At 39.3% G+C, this 20204-nt stretch overlaps 1 protein-coding gene across 5 annotated transcripts in view; it reads right to left on the bottom strand.

The window, feature by feature from the left end:
• The window catches only part of UBR2 (ubiquitin protein ligase E3 component n-recognin 2), a 135140-nt gene that overhangs the window by 29111 nt on the left and 85825 nt on the right, over positions 1 to 20204 (bottom strand). For all 5 annotated transcript variants that reach the window (XM_010369673.2, XM_030928495.1, XM_010369668.2 and 2 more), the window contains 11 exons: positions 19388 to 19512; positions 16632 to 16684; positions 14046 to 14148; positions 11875 to 11923; positions 11299 to 11453; positions 8231 to 8333; positions 5115 to 5224; positions 4925 to 5005; positions 4422 to 4600; positions 3110 to 3309; positions 676 to 769 (listed from right to left, as the gene is read on the bottom strand). In XM_010369673.2, coding sequence (XP_010367975.1) covers positions 676 to 769; positions 3110 to 3309; positions 4422 to 4600; positions 4925 to 5005; positions 5115 to 5224; positions 8231 to 8333; positions 11299 to 11453; positions 11875 to 11923; positions 14046 to 14148; positions 16632 to 16684; positions 19388 to 19512 — 1252 coding nt within the window. The remainder of the gene's footprint in view (positions 1 to 675; positions 770 to 3109; positions 3310 to 4421; positions 4601 to 4924; positions 5006 to 5114; positions 5225 to 8230; positions 8334 to 11298; positions 11454 to 11874; positions 11924 to 14045; positions 14149 to 16631; positions 16685 to 19387; positions 19513 to 20204) is intronic.

The raw sequence follows: 20204 nt of genomic DNA, 5'->3' as shown, positions 1-20204 counted from the left end.
GGCTGGTGGCTATTTGTTTGTTTTTTTGAGATGGAGTGTCGCTCTGTCACCCAGGCTGGAGTGCAGTCGCACGATCTTGGTGCACTGCAACCTCCACTTCCCACATTCAAGCAATTCTCCTGTCTCAGCCTCCCAAGAAGCTGGGACTACAACATGGTGGCTAGTTGTCAGGGGCAGTTCATGATAACTGGGTGAGCATAGTTCTAGAATAATATTGATTTGTTGGTTTTTCAGAAGCATAGAAAACACCAAGGTAGAACAAATTCAGGACATCTCATCTTATCACAGGGAGCCGTTAAAATTTTGGGAAGTAACAAAGCAAATACTAACATCTATGGAATCAAGAGTTGTCCACCCTGGACCCAAAGAAAGACAACATTACCCTTCTAGGGTTTATCCTACTGTAAAAACCCTTTTCTTCATCCACAGACTGACACAGATCCACTTCCTTCTTTGGAAGATAAAGAAGAGACTTGGACATAAAGCTAAATTAAAAAATATATCTGACATACTTTACATCTATGACAAGGCAAATAAGTTTTGTTATTTATTAGGCAAAAATATGGATTTTTTTCTTCAACATTTTTAGTTCCTTTTTTCTAGAATAAAATTTCCTCTATTTTAAAAATTTTGAGCCCTTAAACTTCTCTTGAAAATATTAAGAATATACATTACCTTTGCCAACAATGGGCATGCATAATGTGCCCACAGCTACTAGTGTGTGTTCCACAAGACAGATCAGGGTGCATGAATAATGGATCATATTTTTCTGCATTACAAAACAAAAACAAAAACAAAAAACAAAACAAAAAAGTGAAGCATTTAATTTTGCTATAACAAAAGTGCAACTTTAAATTGTAAAATCTTTGATAAAGACTTGTAAATTTGAAATGAAATGCTAGTTTATTCCTTTTGAGATACCAATAATTTATGCAAGACCTTGGATTATTCAGGAAGTAGGACTCTAATTTTCACCATCCACAGCAAATTAATTAAACATTCTCAAATTGTAAACTGAAATTAGAACTATGAATTTAAATATATCCAGTCTTTTGAACATTTCACACTTTCAGGGTACTGAGATATTCCAATTCCTCCCATTGTACCCTAAGCTCCAGGTAAAAGAGCTACTCTCGTCCCAGGGCTGCCTTATGTGCGTTCAGCACAGCTGGGTTACAATGATCTCTAATAAAAAATGTTTTGGTAGTAATGGGGCGCCCCCTAGAGGACAGACTGCTTAACGACACTCATACAGCGAATAATCACATCAGAGCCCAAGTGACAAAAAAAAAAAATCTAAGCACAGACCAGATCAGATGGGGAAAAAAAAAGTAATTCAGAGTCTTCTGTCCTGGTGTCCTGGTGCTAATTTTTACATTCAAATGGGATGAAAAATCAAGAAAAACAAGATGGATGTCTGGCTTCTTTTGGAATTTTTTGAATTCTTTATACAAATTAATATAATCTTAGAAATTTCCTAACACTCTAGAATTATTTTTAATTTGCTTTAATAGTTTTAATTTGCTTTAACACTAGAACAGTGCAAATGTCAAAGCATTAAGAAAATCCACTTATAGCCAGCTAATGCTTTTTCTTCAAGAAGTAACAAATTAAATAAAATTAGCAACTCTGTCTTTGGCCTGGAATGAAATTTATAAAGCACCAAGTTTAAATGGCTATTTCTTTTTTTTTTGGCAGAGTCTCGCTCTGTCGCCCAGGCTGGAGTGCAGTGGTGCTATCTTGGCTCACTGCAAGCTCCTCCTCCTGGGTTCACGCCATTCTCCTGCCTCAGCCTCCCGAGTAGCTGGGACTATAGGTGCCTGCCACCACGCCTGGCTAATTTTTTTTTCATATTTTTTAGTAGAGATGGGGTTTCACCGTGTTAGCCAGGATGGTCTTGACCTCCTGACCTCGTGATCCGCCCACCTCGGTCTCCCAGAGTGCTGGGATTACAGGCGTGAGCCACTGCACCTGGCCTTTTAAAAAAAAAAAAAAAAAAAAAAGATGGGGTCTTGCTCCGTCGCCCACGCTGGAGGGCAGTGGTGCAATCTCAGCTCACTGCAACCTCCACCTCCCAGGTTTAAGCAATTCTCGAGCCTCAGCCTCTTGAGTAGCTGGGACTACAGCTGTGCGCCACCACATTCGGCTAATATTTTTGTACTATTAGTAGAGACAGGGTTTCACCATGTTGGCCAGGCTGGTCTCGAACTCCTGACCTCAGATGATCCACCCACCTCGGCCTCCCAAAGTGCTGGGATTACAGGCATGAGCCACCATGCCCAGCCCAAATGACCACTTTTAAAGATGAAGCAGACCAATCTTTTGTAAGTAGGATACAAAGACTTTCTTTATAGAGAGAAGGTAACTCTAAAAGTGGCTCTCAAACCTCCTTTCACACTGCAATGTGAAAGGCATGGGCTAAAGAAGTGCTCTGGGAATTTCCAAGACACAGTTCCTACTCTCAAGAAGTTTACTGTGTATCGCTCAAGCATATGCACACAGAGCATAACCTACAAGCAGAGAAATAAATGTGTCAGTGGTGGACAAAATCATGTACAGACTGGATCTCCCTGCTTTACTCCCTCAGTTGCTGAAAGAGGGCCCTCAACTGTCCTGCACAGTAATCTGTATCTCAAGAATCTGCTTTCTGGGGAACCCGATCTGTGGTGGTATCACTATTCTAAGTCAGAATTTGGCTCAAGGATTGCCTCTTACATAGGTAATTCTCCATCACTGTTCTCGGAGATTTCACTCAGGCTCTATCAATAAGACAAAGCAATTATTATTTCAGTGTTTCAACAAATGACCAGGGCTTTGCAAGTGTACTGAAGCATGGGAAAGACTGTGAAATGCCAAAGTATATAATGTTACATCACAAAGAAAAGCTTTACTTTGAATCCCTGCTATTTATCAGCTATATGATTCAGGTATAACTTTCTGGAGTGGTTCCACATCTGCCAAGTGGGGAATTCCTGCCTAAGTTACCTGCCAAAGATACCATCCAAGTCTATGGAGTCATTCTTAGATTTAAAAAATCTCAATGTATCATCAATCACATTAACTGGCGGTTGTTATTAATCGGGAAGATGAGGATCTAGCTATGACTTACCTGGATCTTGAATAAATTTACTTCTGTTTTTTGATAATACAGTTGATCTCTGAACAAATGCTGCCAAGACCATTGCCCTGCTTTCCACTTTAACTTCTTGCTCCTCTTGACACAATATACATGTAACGAATTGTCTTTGTTCAGGAACCTGAGTTTGTGTGGGGCCCAGCGCTGTAAGTGTCATATCTGAAACCACAGGGCTGTAATACAAAGGTTATGAATATAATTAATGATCCCAAAAACTTTCTACATAATCATAAAATAGCAGACTACAGGTATGTATGTATGTGTGCATATACATATATATATCTATATATTTTAAATTTTTTATTTATTTTTTCTTTTTGAGATGGAGTCTCGCTCTGTTGCCCAGGCTGGAGTGCAGTGGTGCGATCTCGGCTCACTGCAAACTCCGCCTCCCAGGTTCACGCCATTCTCTTGCCTCAGCCTCCCGATTAGCTGGGACTACAGGCAGCCCGCCACCACGCCCGGCTAACTTTTTGTATTTTTTAGTAGAGACAGGGTTTCACTGTGTCAGCCAGGATGGTCTCGATCTCCTGACCTCGTGATCTGCCCGCCTCGGCCTTCCAGAGTGCTGGGATTACAGGCGTGAGCCACCGTGCCCAGCCCAATTTTATTTTTTATTTATTTATTTTTTTGAGATGGAGTCTTGCTCTGTTGCTTAGGCAGGAGTGCAGTGGCATGATCTCAGCTCACTGCAACCTCCACCTCCCAGGTTTAAGCAATTCTCCTGCCTCAGCCTACTGACTAGCTGAGATTATAGGTGCGTACCACCACGCCCGGCTAAATTTTTTTTTTTGTATTTTTAGTAAAGACGGGGTTTCACCATGTTGGTCAGGCTAGTCTCGAACTCCTGACCTTGTGATCTGCCCGCCTCGGCCTCCCAAAGTGCTGGGATTACAGGTATGAACCACCGTGTCTGGCCAGGCATGTATATATTTAACACATGGTTTTGATAACTTGGATTGTCAAGTCTTTGGTATGTATCAAAACCATCTCCTTTAATTCTCACAGCAATCTAATCTGCAACACAGATGTCACACGCTCTAGGTAACTGAGTGTAGTGTACTCATTCTTTCATGAATGTCCAAGATCTTCTGTAGAAAATACCCTACTATATTACCATATCTATATTCAAAGATTTCTAAGATTAAATCTTCTAAACAGAGGTCACAAAATTTACCTCTGAATTCTAATAAATTACTTTAGGTTTAAAAATGTATTTACAAGGAAAAAAAGCAACACTGCCCCTAGTTGGGAACAACTAGTCAATAAATTAATTTTTTTATACCTATTATCAAGAACAGCAGAGGTTGAGGCATCCAGTTCTAATGTCTGCTGAAAGAGTTCTTTGTTTTCATCAATAAAATGCCGCTGCATTTCAGACATCTGAGCCATGATCTTTTCTCTGCGCAGTCTGGCAATCTCTGCTTTTCTCTTCCTCTCAGCTTTGTCTTTGTCCCTTGAACTCTGAAAATACGCTCCATTCAATTAGACCATTAGATGCTAAAACACACATTTTTTTCCAAAGCAGAAATATCTTTATTGTAAATACCAATTAAAAAACTATTCTATAATCTCACTTATTTAAACAAGAGAAAAGACTCTTAAGTTGACCTAACATGTTTTAAAGGAAAAAAGCAGACAAAAAATTGCTACAACCAATAGAGATAAAAAGTGGCATATTTGTTGGAATTTAAATGTTGTAACTGGCAACTTACTGTAGATAAATTTAATTTGTTCATACTGAACTTGCTATAATTTTTTAGCATTATCACACTTTACTGTTTATACCTCCTCCATTATGGTTCCTTCTGTCTCTGCCACGGGACTGGTAGGTGAACTCTCTCTCATCTTTTTAACAGCATTAAAAGTCTACAAAAAAAAAAAAGTATCAGTATCCTGTATGAAATATCATCACAATGTACACATAACAAATATCTAATATTTCTCACAAAAAGCAGAAGAATGTAGGAAATTTTACCTTCAATATCCACCGAATCATGTCTTTGTGGACTTCTAGGTAGGGAGCATTTTGTAGTGTTTCCAGCATAGCTAGTATGCTAGGAGAGTTTTTTGGCGCTTCACCAGGTTCTATGTCAGAAAAATAAAAGGCACAGTAACCATAGCTAACACTTCATAGTACTTATTCCTATGCACAGGAACATAAATGCAGTTGCTTATAACACCTATTGCCCATAATTTGATTATGACTCTACCAAAGAGATTTTCAATACTTCTTAAGAATGTGACATATGTGCCTTTTACAAACAAGTTGCCAACAACTAGAATTCTTTAAGCATTCAAAAGTGACTTTTAATAGCAAACGAATTTGCTAAAATGTATTTTAATAAAATTACATGCAAATTCAGCTAAAAATAACTGGTGTACTTGAGATTTTACAGGTCTAAAAATAAATTAGCATTAAGAGTGCATATATGTACAAATATGTTTATTTGCTCTGACCATTGCCTTTAATAAAAACTAGATTCAGAATAAAATGAATTTCTTCCCCTAAGAATTCACTGTTTATTTCAATATAAGAGTCAAGTCATATTTTCTATTAGTCTGCAGCCAGAAATGTTCAATTATTGATTTTCTTGATTTTGGTGCTGTCATTCTGGAAAAATATGCCTTTTTCCTAAGAGGGAAGAGATTGACCTGTGTGACCTTTATTTAATATTCTATCACATCTAAAACTCTGTGGCGTGCATTAGGGATGTGACTCTAGATAAGGGAGAGGTTTCTTTGCAAATAAATCATGTGTCTCAATTATGTAAAATGTCTAAAGACAAATTAAGAGTAATGTTGAGGGAAAATGATGATCGTTTAATAAAAAGGAAAGAGAGAAGCCGGGCGCGGTGGCTCACGCCTGTAATCCCAGCACTTTGGGAGGCCAAGAAGGGCGGATCATGAGGTCAGGAGATTGAGACCATCCTGGCTCACACTGTGAAACCTCGTCTCTATTAAAAATACAAAAAATTAGCCGGGTGCGGTGGCGGGCGCCTGTAGTCCGAGCTACACGGGAGGCTGAGGCAGGAGAATGGCGTGAACCCAGGGGGCGGAGCTGGCAGTGAGTGGAGATCGCGCCACTGCACTCCAGCCTGGGCGACAGAGCGAGACTCCGTCTCAAAAAAAAAAAGGAAAGAGAGAGTAAGAGAGAACCTAATATATATATATATTTTTTTTTGAGACAGAGTCTTACTCTGTTGCCCAGGCTGGAGTGCAGTGGTGTGATCTCAGCCCACTGCTACCTCCACCTCCTGGGTTCAAGCGATTCTCCTGCCTCAGCCTCCCGAGTAGCTGGGATTACAGGTACCCACCACCATGCCTGGATAATTTTTGTATTTTTGGTAGAGACAGGTTTCGTCATGTTGGCCAGGTTGGTCTCGAACTCCTGACCTCAGGTGATTCACCCACCTCGGTCTCCCAAAGTGCTGGTATTACAAGCATGAGCCACTGTGCCTGGCCAAGAACCTAGTATTTTATAGTGATGAGTGAATGAAATTAGGGAGTATTCTGTGTGGTTATCCTAAAATAAACACACCAGAAACAAAGAAAGCAAAAACCACAGTATTAATCCATAGAAACAATACGGTAGAGAAAAAGAATAGGAAAAACTGGCATCCATGAATAAAATGTTCAGTGGGGAAAGGTGGTTCCTCCTCTTTCTCTCATTTACTTGGATGAGGGCAAAAAGGAAAACTAGAGATCTAGAAGCAAACAAAATTACTTCCTCCCTGTCCCCTGGTAGCGTAATTCTCACAGTTATCATTTAGGAAGAAATGGCACTGAACACAGTTACAGAAATAATCCTTTTTAATCAAAGCATTTATAAACTCCTATCATAGCACCATAAATTCATTAAAAAACACCTGAGTAAATAGCTGACTACAGGTCTGTGGCAGGGAAAGTACAACATGAGCTTGGGCATCTTTTGGGCCAGAAAGTGAGGTGGTACTTTCTGGCCCAAATGGGGCTGGGTGAAAAGGGATACAGAAACTGACTAAATAAACTCCCACTGATCAAAGTGGGCATAATTTGAGCATCAAAAGGAATAATCATTATAAGTGACTACAAAACACTTAATAAGTAAAATGAACAATATTTTAAAAAACTCTAAACAAAAAACATTCAAAGTTGCCACAATTGCAGGTAACTATCAGGCCAATGGCTGATTATGAAAATTAGTAAATGAAAAGCTTTTCTTTGAAACGTGAAATATTATGTCTACAACAAAAGGTTCAAGAAAGTATGTAAATATAAAAGCAAATATAGCAAACTACTAAATCTAGGTAGTAGGTATATGAATGTTTACTGGACAATTCTTTCCACTTGTCTATATGTTTGAAATTTTTAAAATAAAAAGCTAGAAAAACTCCCTGGCCTTCTTTTAAAAAGTCATATTTCCTTCATTAAAAAACACCTGAGTAAATAGCTGACTACAGGTCTGTGGCAGGGAAAGTACAACATGAGCTTGGGCATCTTTTGGGCCAGAAAGTGAGGTGGTACTATGACAATCTAATCCCCTATAATTTTTATTTATTTTCAATACTGTAGAATCTTACGTCAACCACAGCTGACTGTAACTTTGAACTCAGCCCTAGATATTTTTATAAAAATATAACAGGGTTTAACATAGTACCTTTACTACACAAATGAGTACATATAGCCTCAAATATTTAAATTAAATATTACTCTTTTAGAATCCATATGACCAAATAAGAGGTTATTAAGTGATTTCTTTTTTTTTTTTTTGAGACGGAGTCTCGCTCTGTCTCCCAGGCTGGACTGCAGTGGCCGAATCTCAGCTCACTGCAAGCTCCGCCTCCTGGGTTTACGCCATTCTCCTGCCTCAGCCTCCCGAGTAGCTGGGACTACAGGCGCCCACCACCTCGCCCGGCTAGTTTTTTTTTGTATTTTTAGTAGAGACGGGGTTTCACCGTGTTAGCCAGGATGGTCTCGATCTCCTGACCTCGTGATCCACCCGTCTCGGCCTCCCAAAGTGCAGGGATTACAGGCTTGAGCCACCGCGCCCGGCCAAGTGATTCCTTAAAATCATTTATATCGAGTTAGTTTAGTAAAAAGATATATACATACTTGATATCTTCTGAGTGAAGGTAAATGTTACTACATGCTCTTCTGTGACATTCTCTAAATGTTGTTTTTCTTCTTGTAGTGCCATTCCAATTAAATGTAACACCTTGAATAAATGTTTTGTAACTTTTAGTAACAATTTAAAAAACCAAGCACATATTTTAATAAGAAATAGCAAAAAAGAATTATTGAAAAAGATAAATCAAACTATTAAGTACTAAATGCAATTAAAAACAATTTGAAGTACTAATTTTCTTTTTTTTTTTTTTTTTTGAGATGGAGTTTCGCCCTGTCAACCCAGGCTCACTGCAACCTCTGCCTCCTGGGTTCAAGCGATTCTCCTGCCTCAGCCTCCCCAGTAGCTGGGATTACAAGCGTGTGCCATCATGCCCAGCTAATTTTTGTATTTTTAGTACAGATGGGGTTTTACCATGTTGGCCAGGCTGGTCTCGAACTCCTGACCTCAAGTGATCCACCCACTGTGGCCTCCCAAAGTGCTGGGATTAAAGGTGTGAGCCACCATGCCTGGCCTTGAAGTATTAATTTTTATTAAATGAAAAGACTGAGGTTCATTTTCTATTAAACAATAATTGGCAAGAAAAACAAAATGTTCTACTTCAATGAGGAAGAAATTTCAATTGCAAATTCTTAGGGTAAGCTAAAATTACCACCACCTGTGACCAGCAATTCACATAATACGTAAGTTTTATTCTATACCTATACTACAGGCTTAAAAAAACCTTCCAAGAATCAGTGGTCAAGTAAGTATAAAGCTAAAAGTGTCCCCTATGACACTACATAGTTTAATCTCTCTAAGGACTAAATCTTCATCATCTGAGAAAGACAAACTTTTATCTCTAATGCCTTATCATTTATAAACTTTATAGTCCTTCAACGCATCTCACAAAATATTCTCAATCAGACTTCTAAGAGAGTGTATTAACCTATTTGTTTTTTTACTGCTCTTACCCCATGCCCAAGTTTTTCTGTGTTTTTTGAGACAGAGTCTCCCTTGTTGCCCAGGATGGAGTGCAGTGGCACAATATCGGCTCACTGCAACCTCCGCCTCCCAGTTTCAAGTGATTCTCCTGAGCCCTCCTGAGTAGCTGGGATTACAGGCATGTGCCATGATGATTGGCTAATTTTTGTATTTTTAGTAGAGACGGGGTTTCACCATGTTGTACAGGCTGGTCTTGAACTCCCAACCCCAAGTGATCCACCTGCCTCGGCCTCCCAAAGTGTTAGGATTATAGGGGTGAGCCACTGCACCCGGCCCACACCCCAGTTTTTAAAGGAGATATGTGTGTGATGTCTCTGCATCTTTCCCTCCACAAGGGAAGACTGTGGTTGTCAGAGACTTGGAAGAACTAGGTGACATAAAGCAAATGTACATGTAAAGTAAATATTGTTCACACCTCTCTTCTCCATTATTTCCCACAAATCTTTTGTTCATGTAATGCTGACAGTACATGACAGCTAGTACAGCTGTACTAGTAATGAGCTAGTATACCACAGCTCCATGCTTTTACACTTTAAATAGGCTTATAACTAGGAGGGCATTATAAGAATACACACATCTTAGCCAGTGAGACAAAAAGAAAGAATGATAGCTACTCAGCCTCCTGAGGAGGGCTCCAAAATTTGAATCTGAATCCTGGTTTTACTGCTTTCAAGCTATTAATATATACCCTCAGGGAATGCCTCTGAGTCCATGTCATCATCTTTAACACTGGAAAAAAACAGTTTCCGTCTAGAGTTCTGAGGATTACAAATACTGTATGCAGAGTGCTTAGCATGGCCGGGCATGGTGGCTCACGTCTGTAACCCTAGCACTTCGGGAGACCGAGGCGAGTGGATCACCTGATGTTGGGAGTTCGAGACTGGCTTGGCCAACATGGTGAAACCCTGTCTCTACTAAAAATACAAAAAATTAGCTGGGTGTGGTGACAGGCGCCTGTAATCCCAACTCTTCGGGAGGCTGAAGCAGAATTGCTTGAACCCCGGAGGCAGAGGTTGCAGTGAGCCGAGATCACGCCATTGTACTCCAGCCTGGGTGACAAGAGCAAAACTGTCTCAAAAAAAAAAAAAAAAAAAAAAAAAAAAAAGTGCTTAGCATGGAATAAGGCATAAAGTAGGCATTCTATTTAATGAATAATTGTTATATCACTTAGTAGAGCAATATGGGAAGTAAATGGAACCTCACCGAAACTTGGCTTCCTCATCTAACAATGAGAAGAAAGTTATATCTATTCATGGGGTGTTGTGTGAATTCAATGAGATAATGTAAGAATGGCTTACATTAAAACTATAAAGTAAAATACAAACAAGGGGCCGGGCATGGTGGCTCACGCATGTAATCCCAATACTTGGGGAGGTCGAAGGGGGAGGATTGCTTGAGTCTAAGAGTTCAAGACTAGCCTGGGGAACATGGCAAAACTCTGTCTCTACCAAAAATACAAAAATTAGCCAGGTTTTGTGATGCATGCCTGTAATCCCAGCTACTTGGGATACTGAGGTGGAGGGATCGCTTGAACCCAGGAGGCAGAGGTTGCAGTGAGCCAAGATCGCACCACTGCACTCCAGCTTCCTGGGTGACAGAGCCAGATCCTGTCTCAAAAACACAAAAACAAAAACAACACAAAAAAGGTTCCAGACTTGCCACATAACTAGCTAAAGGACCATAAGTCTATGAGTGCCAGTTTCTTCAACTACAAAATAAGGATATGGATGATTCAAAAAAAAATTTTTTGTTTTGGAAAATAATTAGATTAGAAACATATATAAAAGATAACACATTACATCAATATCAGAGTACTACATATATATGAAGACCAGGACCAATCAAGGAGAGAATGATTGCCCAGTGGGACTGAGGTAATAACAACCATGTGGTATAAAAAATCTATCTAGCACTTGTTTTCACTGTCAGACGCAAAAGCAGTAACAATATATTCAAGTTAGGAAAACACAATATGTTTCGGCCTCATTTTCCTCTGTATAGATACAGATAAGAATATTTTGCTTGTACTATAAAATACTAAAATATAAATAATAAATGTCTTCAAACCTACCCTTTGCAGCATGGACTCTGACCAGGCATATCCATTATGTTCCACAGCCCATTGCAGAATTGTTCCCATGATGCACAGCATGACATCTGACTGCAAAATGTTAACCAGGCTTGCAAACAGAGGGCAGAATGGAGGCAACACCGGAGGTGGGAGTGCTGAAAATACAGTTGTTATTCCTATTGGTTTCTTTTACAGAACATGCTTTAGAAACTATCCCTTTGTTACTTTTGATAGTTTTAACTCAAAAATATTCATTAACACACACCTTAAAGCTATTATTTTACGTTCTCAAGGTCAAATCCATAAAATGAGCCACATAAGTAGCAGCAGTACAAAAGAAAGTCTGTCTTTTCCCTTAGAAAGGTTTTAAGATCTGAGATAAAATCAACCCAGAGGAGACTTAGTACAAACTATCTCTATGTTAGCATATTTATTATTCCTTTGAATAGGAGGTTGTTCACTAGGAAAGCTTACATTTAAATATTCATTCCACCAAGGACAATCATCATAGTTAATAGAAAATAATGTTTAACAAGTAAAAAAGGGGCATGACATTTTTAGAAAGATTAAAAATACCTGTATCTTCTCTATTTTGTCTTTTCAATTTCCGTTGAGCTTCTTCTGCCTAACAAAAAATAGTTATTTGGGCAGGGAATTAGTAATATAAAACATATCCAAAACTGGTGACATAAATCCATCTTTGTTGTATTCTTTTCTTTTCTTTTTTTTTTTTTTGAGAGTCTCACTGTGTCACCCAGGCTGCAGTGCAGTGGCACGATCTCGGCTCTCTGCAACCTCTGACTCCCAGGTTCAAGAGATTCTCCTGCCTCAGCCTTCCAAGTAACTGGGACTACAGGTGCCCGCCACCACACCCGGCTAATTTTTACATTTTTAGTAGAGACGGGGTTCCACTATGTTGGTCAGGCTGGTCTTGAACTCTTGACCTTGTGATCTGCCCACCTCGGCCTCCCAAAGTGCTGGGATTACAGGTGTGAGCCACTGTGCCTGGCCTTTTTTTTTTTTTGAGACGAAGTCTCACTCTGTTACCCAGGCTGGAGTGTAGTGGCATGATCTCAGCTCACTGCAACCTCCACCTTCCGGTTCAAGCAATTCTCCCTGCCTCAGCCTCCATAGAAGTTGAGATTTACAGGCACCCGCCACCAAGCCTGGCTAATTTTTGTATTTTTAGTAGAGACAGGGTTTTGCCATGTTGGCCAGGCTGGTCTTGAACTCTTGACCTCACGTGATCCACCCGTCTTGCCCTCCCAAAGTGCAGGGATTACAGGTGTGAGCCACTGGGTCCGGCCAAGGATGAAAATCTAAAATCAGAGGATAACACAACTGAGGCCGGGGTGCGGCAGCTCACACCTGTAATCCCAGCACTTTGGGAGGCCAAGACGGGTGGATCACCTGAGGTCAGGAGTAGACTGGCCAACAAGGCAAAAACCCCATCTCTACTAAAAATACAAAAATTAGCCAGGCATGGTGGCACGTACCTGTAATCTCAGCTACTGGGGAGGCTGGGGCAGGATAATTGCTTGAACCTGGGAGGCAGAGGCTGTAGTGAGCCGAGGTCTGCACTCCAGCCCGAGTAATAGAGTGAAACCCTATCTCAAAAAAAAAAAAAAAAAAAAAAATTCTATTCTTAATGTTCTAGTCCTCCCCCAAACTGATACATTAAGGTTATTTTTTTTTAACTAAAAGAATCTCCAAATGAGTTCTCTATTACTTCAAATTAGAAGGGAAACAGGTACAACCCCAAACCAAAAAAACTTATTTAAGTTTGAACTCTATGACTTCATCAAAAACTAAATAAAAGCTTTATGTTTAAGTTTTGTTTAATGCTGTTATGCTGTTTATTGAAAAATCATTTTAAGAGAAGACTGCTAAAAGGCAGATTTTTTTTTTTTTTTTTTTTTTTTGAGATAGGGTCTCACTCCCATCGCCCAAGTTGGAATGCAGTGGTGCAATCATAGCTCACTGCAGCCTTGACCTCCTGGGCTCAAGTGATCCTCCTATCTCAGCCTCCCGAGTAGCTGGGACAAGAGGTGCATGACACCATGCCTGGCTAATATTTGTATTTTTAGTAGACGTGGGATTTCACCATGTTGGCCAGGTTGATCTTGAACTCTTGAGCTCAAGCGATCTGCTTGCCTCAGTCTCCCAAAGTGCTGGGATTACATACCCCGCCAAAAAGGCAAAATTTAATTACTTAGGAATGATTAGAAAAGCTTCATGAATCTCTATGAAAAAGCATGTTAAATAATACCAATTCTGAAATGTGCATAAAATGGATTAACTGATTATAATACAGGTTGAAAATCTGTTCTGAAAAACTATACCCATATATGTATAGGTATGTATTATATAGATCTTATATATGTATGCACAAAACGCTAGGGGGAAACTCCAAAATGTTAGATGAGGGTATTTTAAGTAATTTCCACTTTCTTCTTTATATATTTTCCAAATTCCCTTTAAAAAAATGTATCATTTTTCAAGCTGCAAAAGCAATAAAAAGTTGTTTAGGAAAAAATAATTCAAGCCAGACACAGTGGTGCATGCCTGTAATCTCATCTACTCAAGAGGCTGAGGTGGGAGGATTGCTTAAGTCCAGCAGTTTGAGGTCTCAATGCTCTATAATGGCATTGTGAACTGAACTCTAGCCTGGGCAACATGGTGAAACCCCATCTCTTAAGAAAAACAATACAACCGTTCCCTGCTACATTTTTAATTTTCCCAATTACCTTGGACTGTTCTGCCCTTGAAAAGTGATAGAAATACAAGTTGAACTCTTTGGCACATTCTGGTTTCAGTTCATACATGCCTCGTCCTGTTAATCCAGGTTTCCTATGAAAGAAAGGACCTTAGATTATTATTACCAAAGCCATACACTAATTTATGAGATAGTCTTGGATATTAGAACAACAAAGCAGAACTCTCACATACTGCTGGTGGGTGTTAAGCTACAACTATTTTCAGTGGGTTGATCTGGCAATCTAAATCCAAGTTCTTACATGCATCGGTTTTATTTAGCACATCCACTTGGAATTTATCCTAACTAGACAAGAGAACCTAATGGACACTGCAGTGGCAACAATTAAAAAGTCTAACAATGGGAAATAAGTAACAAATTACAACATCTCCAAACAACTGAACACCATTAACAGTGATGATAATTTCTCTATTTTCACATGTAAAGACCTCTGTGTTAAGTTTTATTAAGTGGAAAAAAGCAGGTACACTATTGGGGTTTAGAGAACTTTCCTAAGCAAGTTATAAAACCCAGAAGTCAGATATGAGACAGAGTTTTAAAAACAGAAATGACACAAAGTTAAAAAACAAGGGACAGACTGGAAGAAAGTACTGTGATGTATTAAACAAGAATTGATATTTCTAATATACTATAAAAATACTTTTGGAACAAGAAGATAGGGACAAACAACCATAAAGAAAAATGCATTCAAGTATGAAAAAACAAATGGCCAATAAACACATGAAAAGATGCTCAACTTCCCTGTTACTAGAGTAATGCAAATTAAAATAAGGTACTAAAAGACTGCTCATATTAAAGTGTTGATAAAGTTGCAGGGCACTCTTCGTGTATACACTACTAGTCAGAGTGTAAACTGAAGACTTTTCTTGGGAAGGCAATTAGGAGTTATGTATCAAAATGTAATACAAGCTTTCATTCTGATCTAGCTAATCGTCAGACACTTTCACAGTCAAAGATACACTTGTTAATGCTGTATGTACAAGGATGTTCAATATTTGTTTATAAGAGAAAATCTGGAAGTTATGTATTACACTTACAGGGAAGAGGTTAGATACATTACAGTACATGACTATAGGGATGTGAAAAAGGGCCTGGCGCCATAGCTCAGGTCAGTAATCTCAGCATTTTGGGAGGTCGAGGCGGGCTCGATCATCTGAAGTCAGGAGTTTGAGACCAGCCTGGTCGACACGACGAAACCCCATGTCTACTAAAAATACAAAAATTAGCCGGGTGCGGTGGTGGGGTGCCTGTAATCCCAGCTACTTGGGAGGCTGAGGCAGAAGAACTGCCTGGACCCAGGAGGCAGAGGTTGCAGTGGGCCAAGATCATGCCACTGCACTTGAGTCTCACTTTGTCGCCCAGGCTGAAGTGAAAAAGGATGAAGTATGCCTATAGGTACTGACAAAGTGTATTATGTAAAAACTAAAAGAACCCAATAAAAACAACAAAACCCCTGCAAAGACACAAATACATGGAAACATTCCATTATTTAATTTTAAAAAAGGTTATAGAATAGTAAATATAAAATGAACTCATTTTTTGTTATAAGTATGTGTTCCAAGTATACAAAAAAAATTTAGAAAGATATACATCCAAACATAATAGAAATCATCTGAGTGGTTGGATTATAGGTAATATTTTTTCTTTGTGTTTTTCCATATTTTTTCTAAAAGCAAGTATTGTCTTTATAACCAACAAAAAATAAAAACACTATCTTCAAAAATTTATAGTGGGTTAAAAAAATGAATACATTGTCGGCCGGGCGCGGTGGCTCAAGCCTGTAATCCCAGCACTTTGGGAGGCCGAGACGGGCGGATCACAAGGTCAGGAGATCAAGACCACCCTGGCTAATACGGTGAAACCCCGTCTCTACTAAAGAATACAAAAAACTAGCCGGGCGACGAGGCGGGCGCCTGTAGTCCCAGCTACTTGGGAGGCGGAGGCAGGAGAATGGCGTAAACCCGGGAGGCGGAGCTTGCAGTGAGCTGAGATCCGGCCACCGCACTCCAGCCTGGGCGACAGAGCCAGACTCCGTCTCAAAAAAAAAAAAAAAAAAAAAAAAATGAATACATTGTCATTGGGGTAGGAAGTAAAGAAAAAACAGGCTTCAGAAACTGCCTCAATATCTTTAAGGGTATAAACCAGTTTATTGACTGGGGAAGACGGTGGACACTGGAGAAAGCAGCATTGAGAGGCTATCCCACAATTTAGAGCGCACATTCAAATAAAAACAAAGAAAGCAGTTTTAAGAAACTACAATGCATTTACTTAGATCACTGCTGAGGTTAATTTTTACTATTTGAAACCATCAGCTATGAACACCTATTCTGAATATGATGAAAACCTTCACAATGTCACTTTACGTTGCTGAGTACAGGGTGAGATCAGAAAAGTGAAATGTCAGTGAGAGATCTAATTCAGAGCTATAATTTGAAAATGTCTGTCACTCTCTGAAAGCTGCAACTTCATTCTCAGTTGCATCAAAGAAAACACTCTAAGAAAAATGAATGTACTGGAAAAGTAAAAAAGAATGTGAAATAATAGGAAGTAAACTCACTTGAAATGGGCAACTGCTTCAATTACACTCTCCATGCCAGTCTCCTTGTTCTCCTAAAGGTACAGGACACAAGTGTGTTTCATGTTAATAATAACTACTAGCACTCTGAGCATTGCGTTTTATCTCATTGACCCTCATAACAACCTAAGGTAGATATACCTTATCTCCATTTTCACAGATGAGGATTCCATAGCAAACACAATGATTTATACAAAACTAGACACACTTACTTGGTAAGCTGATGTTCATTCAAATTGATGTATTATTTTTAAATACATAAAATAGATAAAACTTTATGATTTTTAAAAAGTCACTACCATATGGAATCAAGGTAAGAGCTTTCTAAAATAATTAAATGAAAACACAAACTATATAAAACATTTTTAAAAATTTATGTAAAATACTTCTGGTATTTTATAAAACAGCTGCACTAATTTCTTGTCTATTTTCAGTACAACAGCACTTCCCAAATCGTATCTCAATCACGACAAGATATTAATAGGAGTTCTGTGAATAAATAATTCTTTAAAATGTTTGGGAAATGCAGTTACAATCACTTTATTTTTTATTTTTTTGAGATGGAGTCTTGCATTGTTACCCAGGTTGGAGTGCAATGGTGTGATCTTGGCTCACTGCAAACTCCGCCTTCCAGGTTCAAGCAATTCTCCTGCCTCAGCCTACCAAGTAGCTGGGATTACAGGCGCCTGCCACCACACCTGGCTAATTTTTTTATTTTTATTTTTTTTTAGTAGAGATGGGGTTTCACTATGTTGGCCAGGCTGGTCTTGAACTCCTGACTTTGTGATTTGCCCACCTTGGTCTCCCAAAGTGTTGGGATTACAGGCGTGAGCCACTGTGCCCAGCCGACAATCACCTTATATAAGGCTTAAACCACTTTAAAAATGCCTTTTTGAAATTTTATTGTTCCTTAAAGTTTAGGCTAAATTATAACTGCTTCCTAATTGAACAACTTGGGATTCACTTCCTGCATTAAAGTGGTACAAGTAATTTTTATCTTGACTAGCTATTTAGTGACATTAAGAAATTATTCATCATTTGGCCAGACGTGGTGGTGTGCGCCTATAATCCTAGCTGCCTGGGAGACTGAGGCATGAGAATCGCTTGAAGTCGGGAGGCAGGGGTTGTAGTAAGCCAAGATCGTGCCATTGCACTCCAGCATGGGCGACACAGCCAGACTCTGTCTCTCTCTCTCTATATATATTTATTTAGAGAGAGAGATACATAAATTATTGTTTTTAAAAGTGTGATAATATAAAGATAGGGTTTTTTTAAGAGTCCTCATTTTCTCGATCAGAGTTTTTCAACCTCAGCATGACTGACATTCAGATCAGGTTATGCTGTAGGGGGGTTGTCCTGGGTATTGCAGGATGTTTAGCAGTATCCCTGGCCTCTACCCACTAGATACCAGTAGCACCCCACACCCCATCCTGAGTAGTGACATTCAGAGATGTCCCCTGGGGGGCAAAATTGTCCTCAGTTGAGGAATCACTGTTTTAGATACATACAGTCCTATTTATAGACGAAATGGTAAATCCAATATTCTCTAGGAAATAATACAGTGGGGCACAGAGGTTAGTGGTTGGGGTATAGATGAAACCAGACTGGCCTCTGTTGAAGCTGGTGATGGGTTTGTTAAACTACATTTTTTAATATCTATAGATGTTTGAAATATTTATAATACAAAGTTTAAAAGTATTACTATGCAACAAAGATAAGACAGGTTGAAATCTCAGAAAAATAAATGTTAAGGTTGAAAGTTTTGATCTATGTTTCAAATTAGGGCAAACATTTTGAAAAGCCTCAATGAAAATAAAGTCCCTTCTCAATTATAAGGGGTTGAGTTTCTGAAAAGCCCCATGGCTGAAATATAGGTTGCTGGGGAACTTATCACCCCTGGAAGGAAAAACAGTTACAATTTAACCTACGAATGTCTTTGTCACTATTATTTTACATTCACTAAAATGAAACAAGGGCTCATCATTAAGAAGACTCTCTGGAGGCCAAAAAGGAAAAAGCTTAGGAAAACATTATTTATTCTACTCAACATAGGTGAGTAGGTACTTCTGACTCCCTTCCTCAATACACTAGGTTATAAAGCATTATCCATACCCATAGCAACTTTGTACTAAAGACTCTATAATGATCTCTTTCTATGGGGTACAAACATTAGTTCTGAGGTTTGGGCTTACTTTTTGTTTAGTGCCCTTATCTTCTTCAAGGCTTTATTGGAAAAGAAAAGATTCTATTACTATTCTTTTTTTTTTTTTTTGAGTCAGAGTCTTGCTCTGTCACCCAGGCTGGAGTCCAGCTGGCGCCATCTTGGCTCACTGCAAGCTCCACCTCCCAGGTTCATGCCATTCTCCTGCCTCAACCTCCCGAGTAGCTGGGACTACAGGCGCCTGCCACCACGCCCGGCTAATTTTTTTGTATTTTTAGTAGAGACGGGGTTTCATTGTGTTAGCCAGGATGGTCCCTATCTCCTGACCTCGTGATCCACCCACCTCGGCCTCCCAAAGTGCTGGGATTACAGGCATGAGCCACCGCGCCTGGCCTACTATTCTGTTTTCTACTCCTATGCTCTTCTAATTATTTATAATAAGAGTGACTGGAATTATACACATCCCATGATAGTAGATTTTACAATTATGAGAAAGGTATATAGAAGTAAACCTATAGCTTCCAGACTGATAGGGAAAAGTTTCTACAGTTTTCTTTTTAGAAATGTAGGTACTTACATCTTCAGGTAAAGACTTTACCAATTCACTATGAGCCATAGGCTTGATACTCAACTGATGGATAATCTCTCGCTTGGTTTCATCTGTAGCATTTACCTGTCCAACTCCAGGACTAAATCTCTCTCCTGTCAAAAATGAAAAAGTATATATACATACATTTAACATAATCACAATACTTTTGTGATATATACTTACAATTCATGCAGCATGTTATATTTCTCTAAGTCTGTCTGAGCAATGGGAAAGTAAGGACTGTTCTGGCAATAAGCCAGGGAGAGAGCAGCTCCTGACCATGCTTCTGTGTCTCAGACCCAACACATGAGGGCAGGCTTTAGGCAGTGGAGAGAGCTCTTGTTGCCGAAGAATGGGATCAGATATGTGGGAAGGGATTAAATGTGGTCAAGGAAACTGCATTTACCCCATTCTCCTTGTGGCAGCAAGGAGGGAGAGCCTTCCTTTCCCCTTCTATCTAGTGGCAAACAAAATATCAACTTTGGAGACCTTCTTCATTGGTATAATTTCCTGACAGTAGCCAGGATTCTCTGCTCTGTGGACTATGGGCGGTCTAAAACAGTAGTAAAGGACTGAAAATATAGGTAATAAGGAAAGAAATCCACATCTATTAGCCGTAGGTCTCCTTCAGCTTGGAATTATTGTATCTGAAGTCAAGAAGATACTTTTGTACCACAAACCCATGGAGAGAAACATAGTTAAGATATAAATCAAGAGTAAATAGATTTTAAATATCCTATTCCTTGCTTGCTAAATTCTCCTGTCCCCTAATCCCCCCGCCACCACCTTGCAACATACAGTCTTC

This window comes from Rhinopithecus roxellana, chromosome 4, assembly GCF_007565055.1.
Source record: "Rhinopithecus roxellana isolate Shanxi Qingling chromosome 4, ASM756505v1, whole genome shotgun sequence".
Taxonomy (NCBI): Eukaryota; Metazoa; Chordata; class Mammalia; order Primates; family Cercopithecidae; genus Rhinopithecus; species Rhinopithecus roxellana.
Note: the sequence above shows the minus strand (reverse complement) of the source record. Positions and strands in the feature narration are given on the sequence as shown.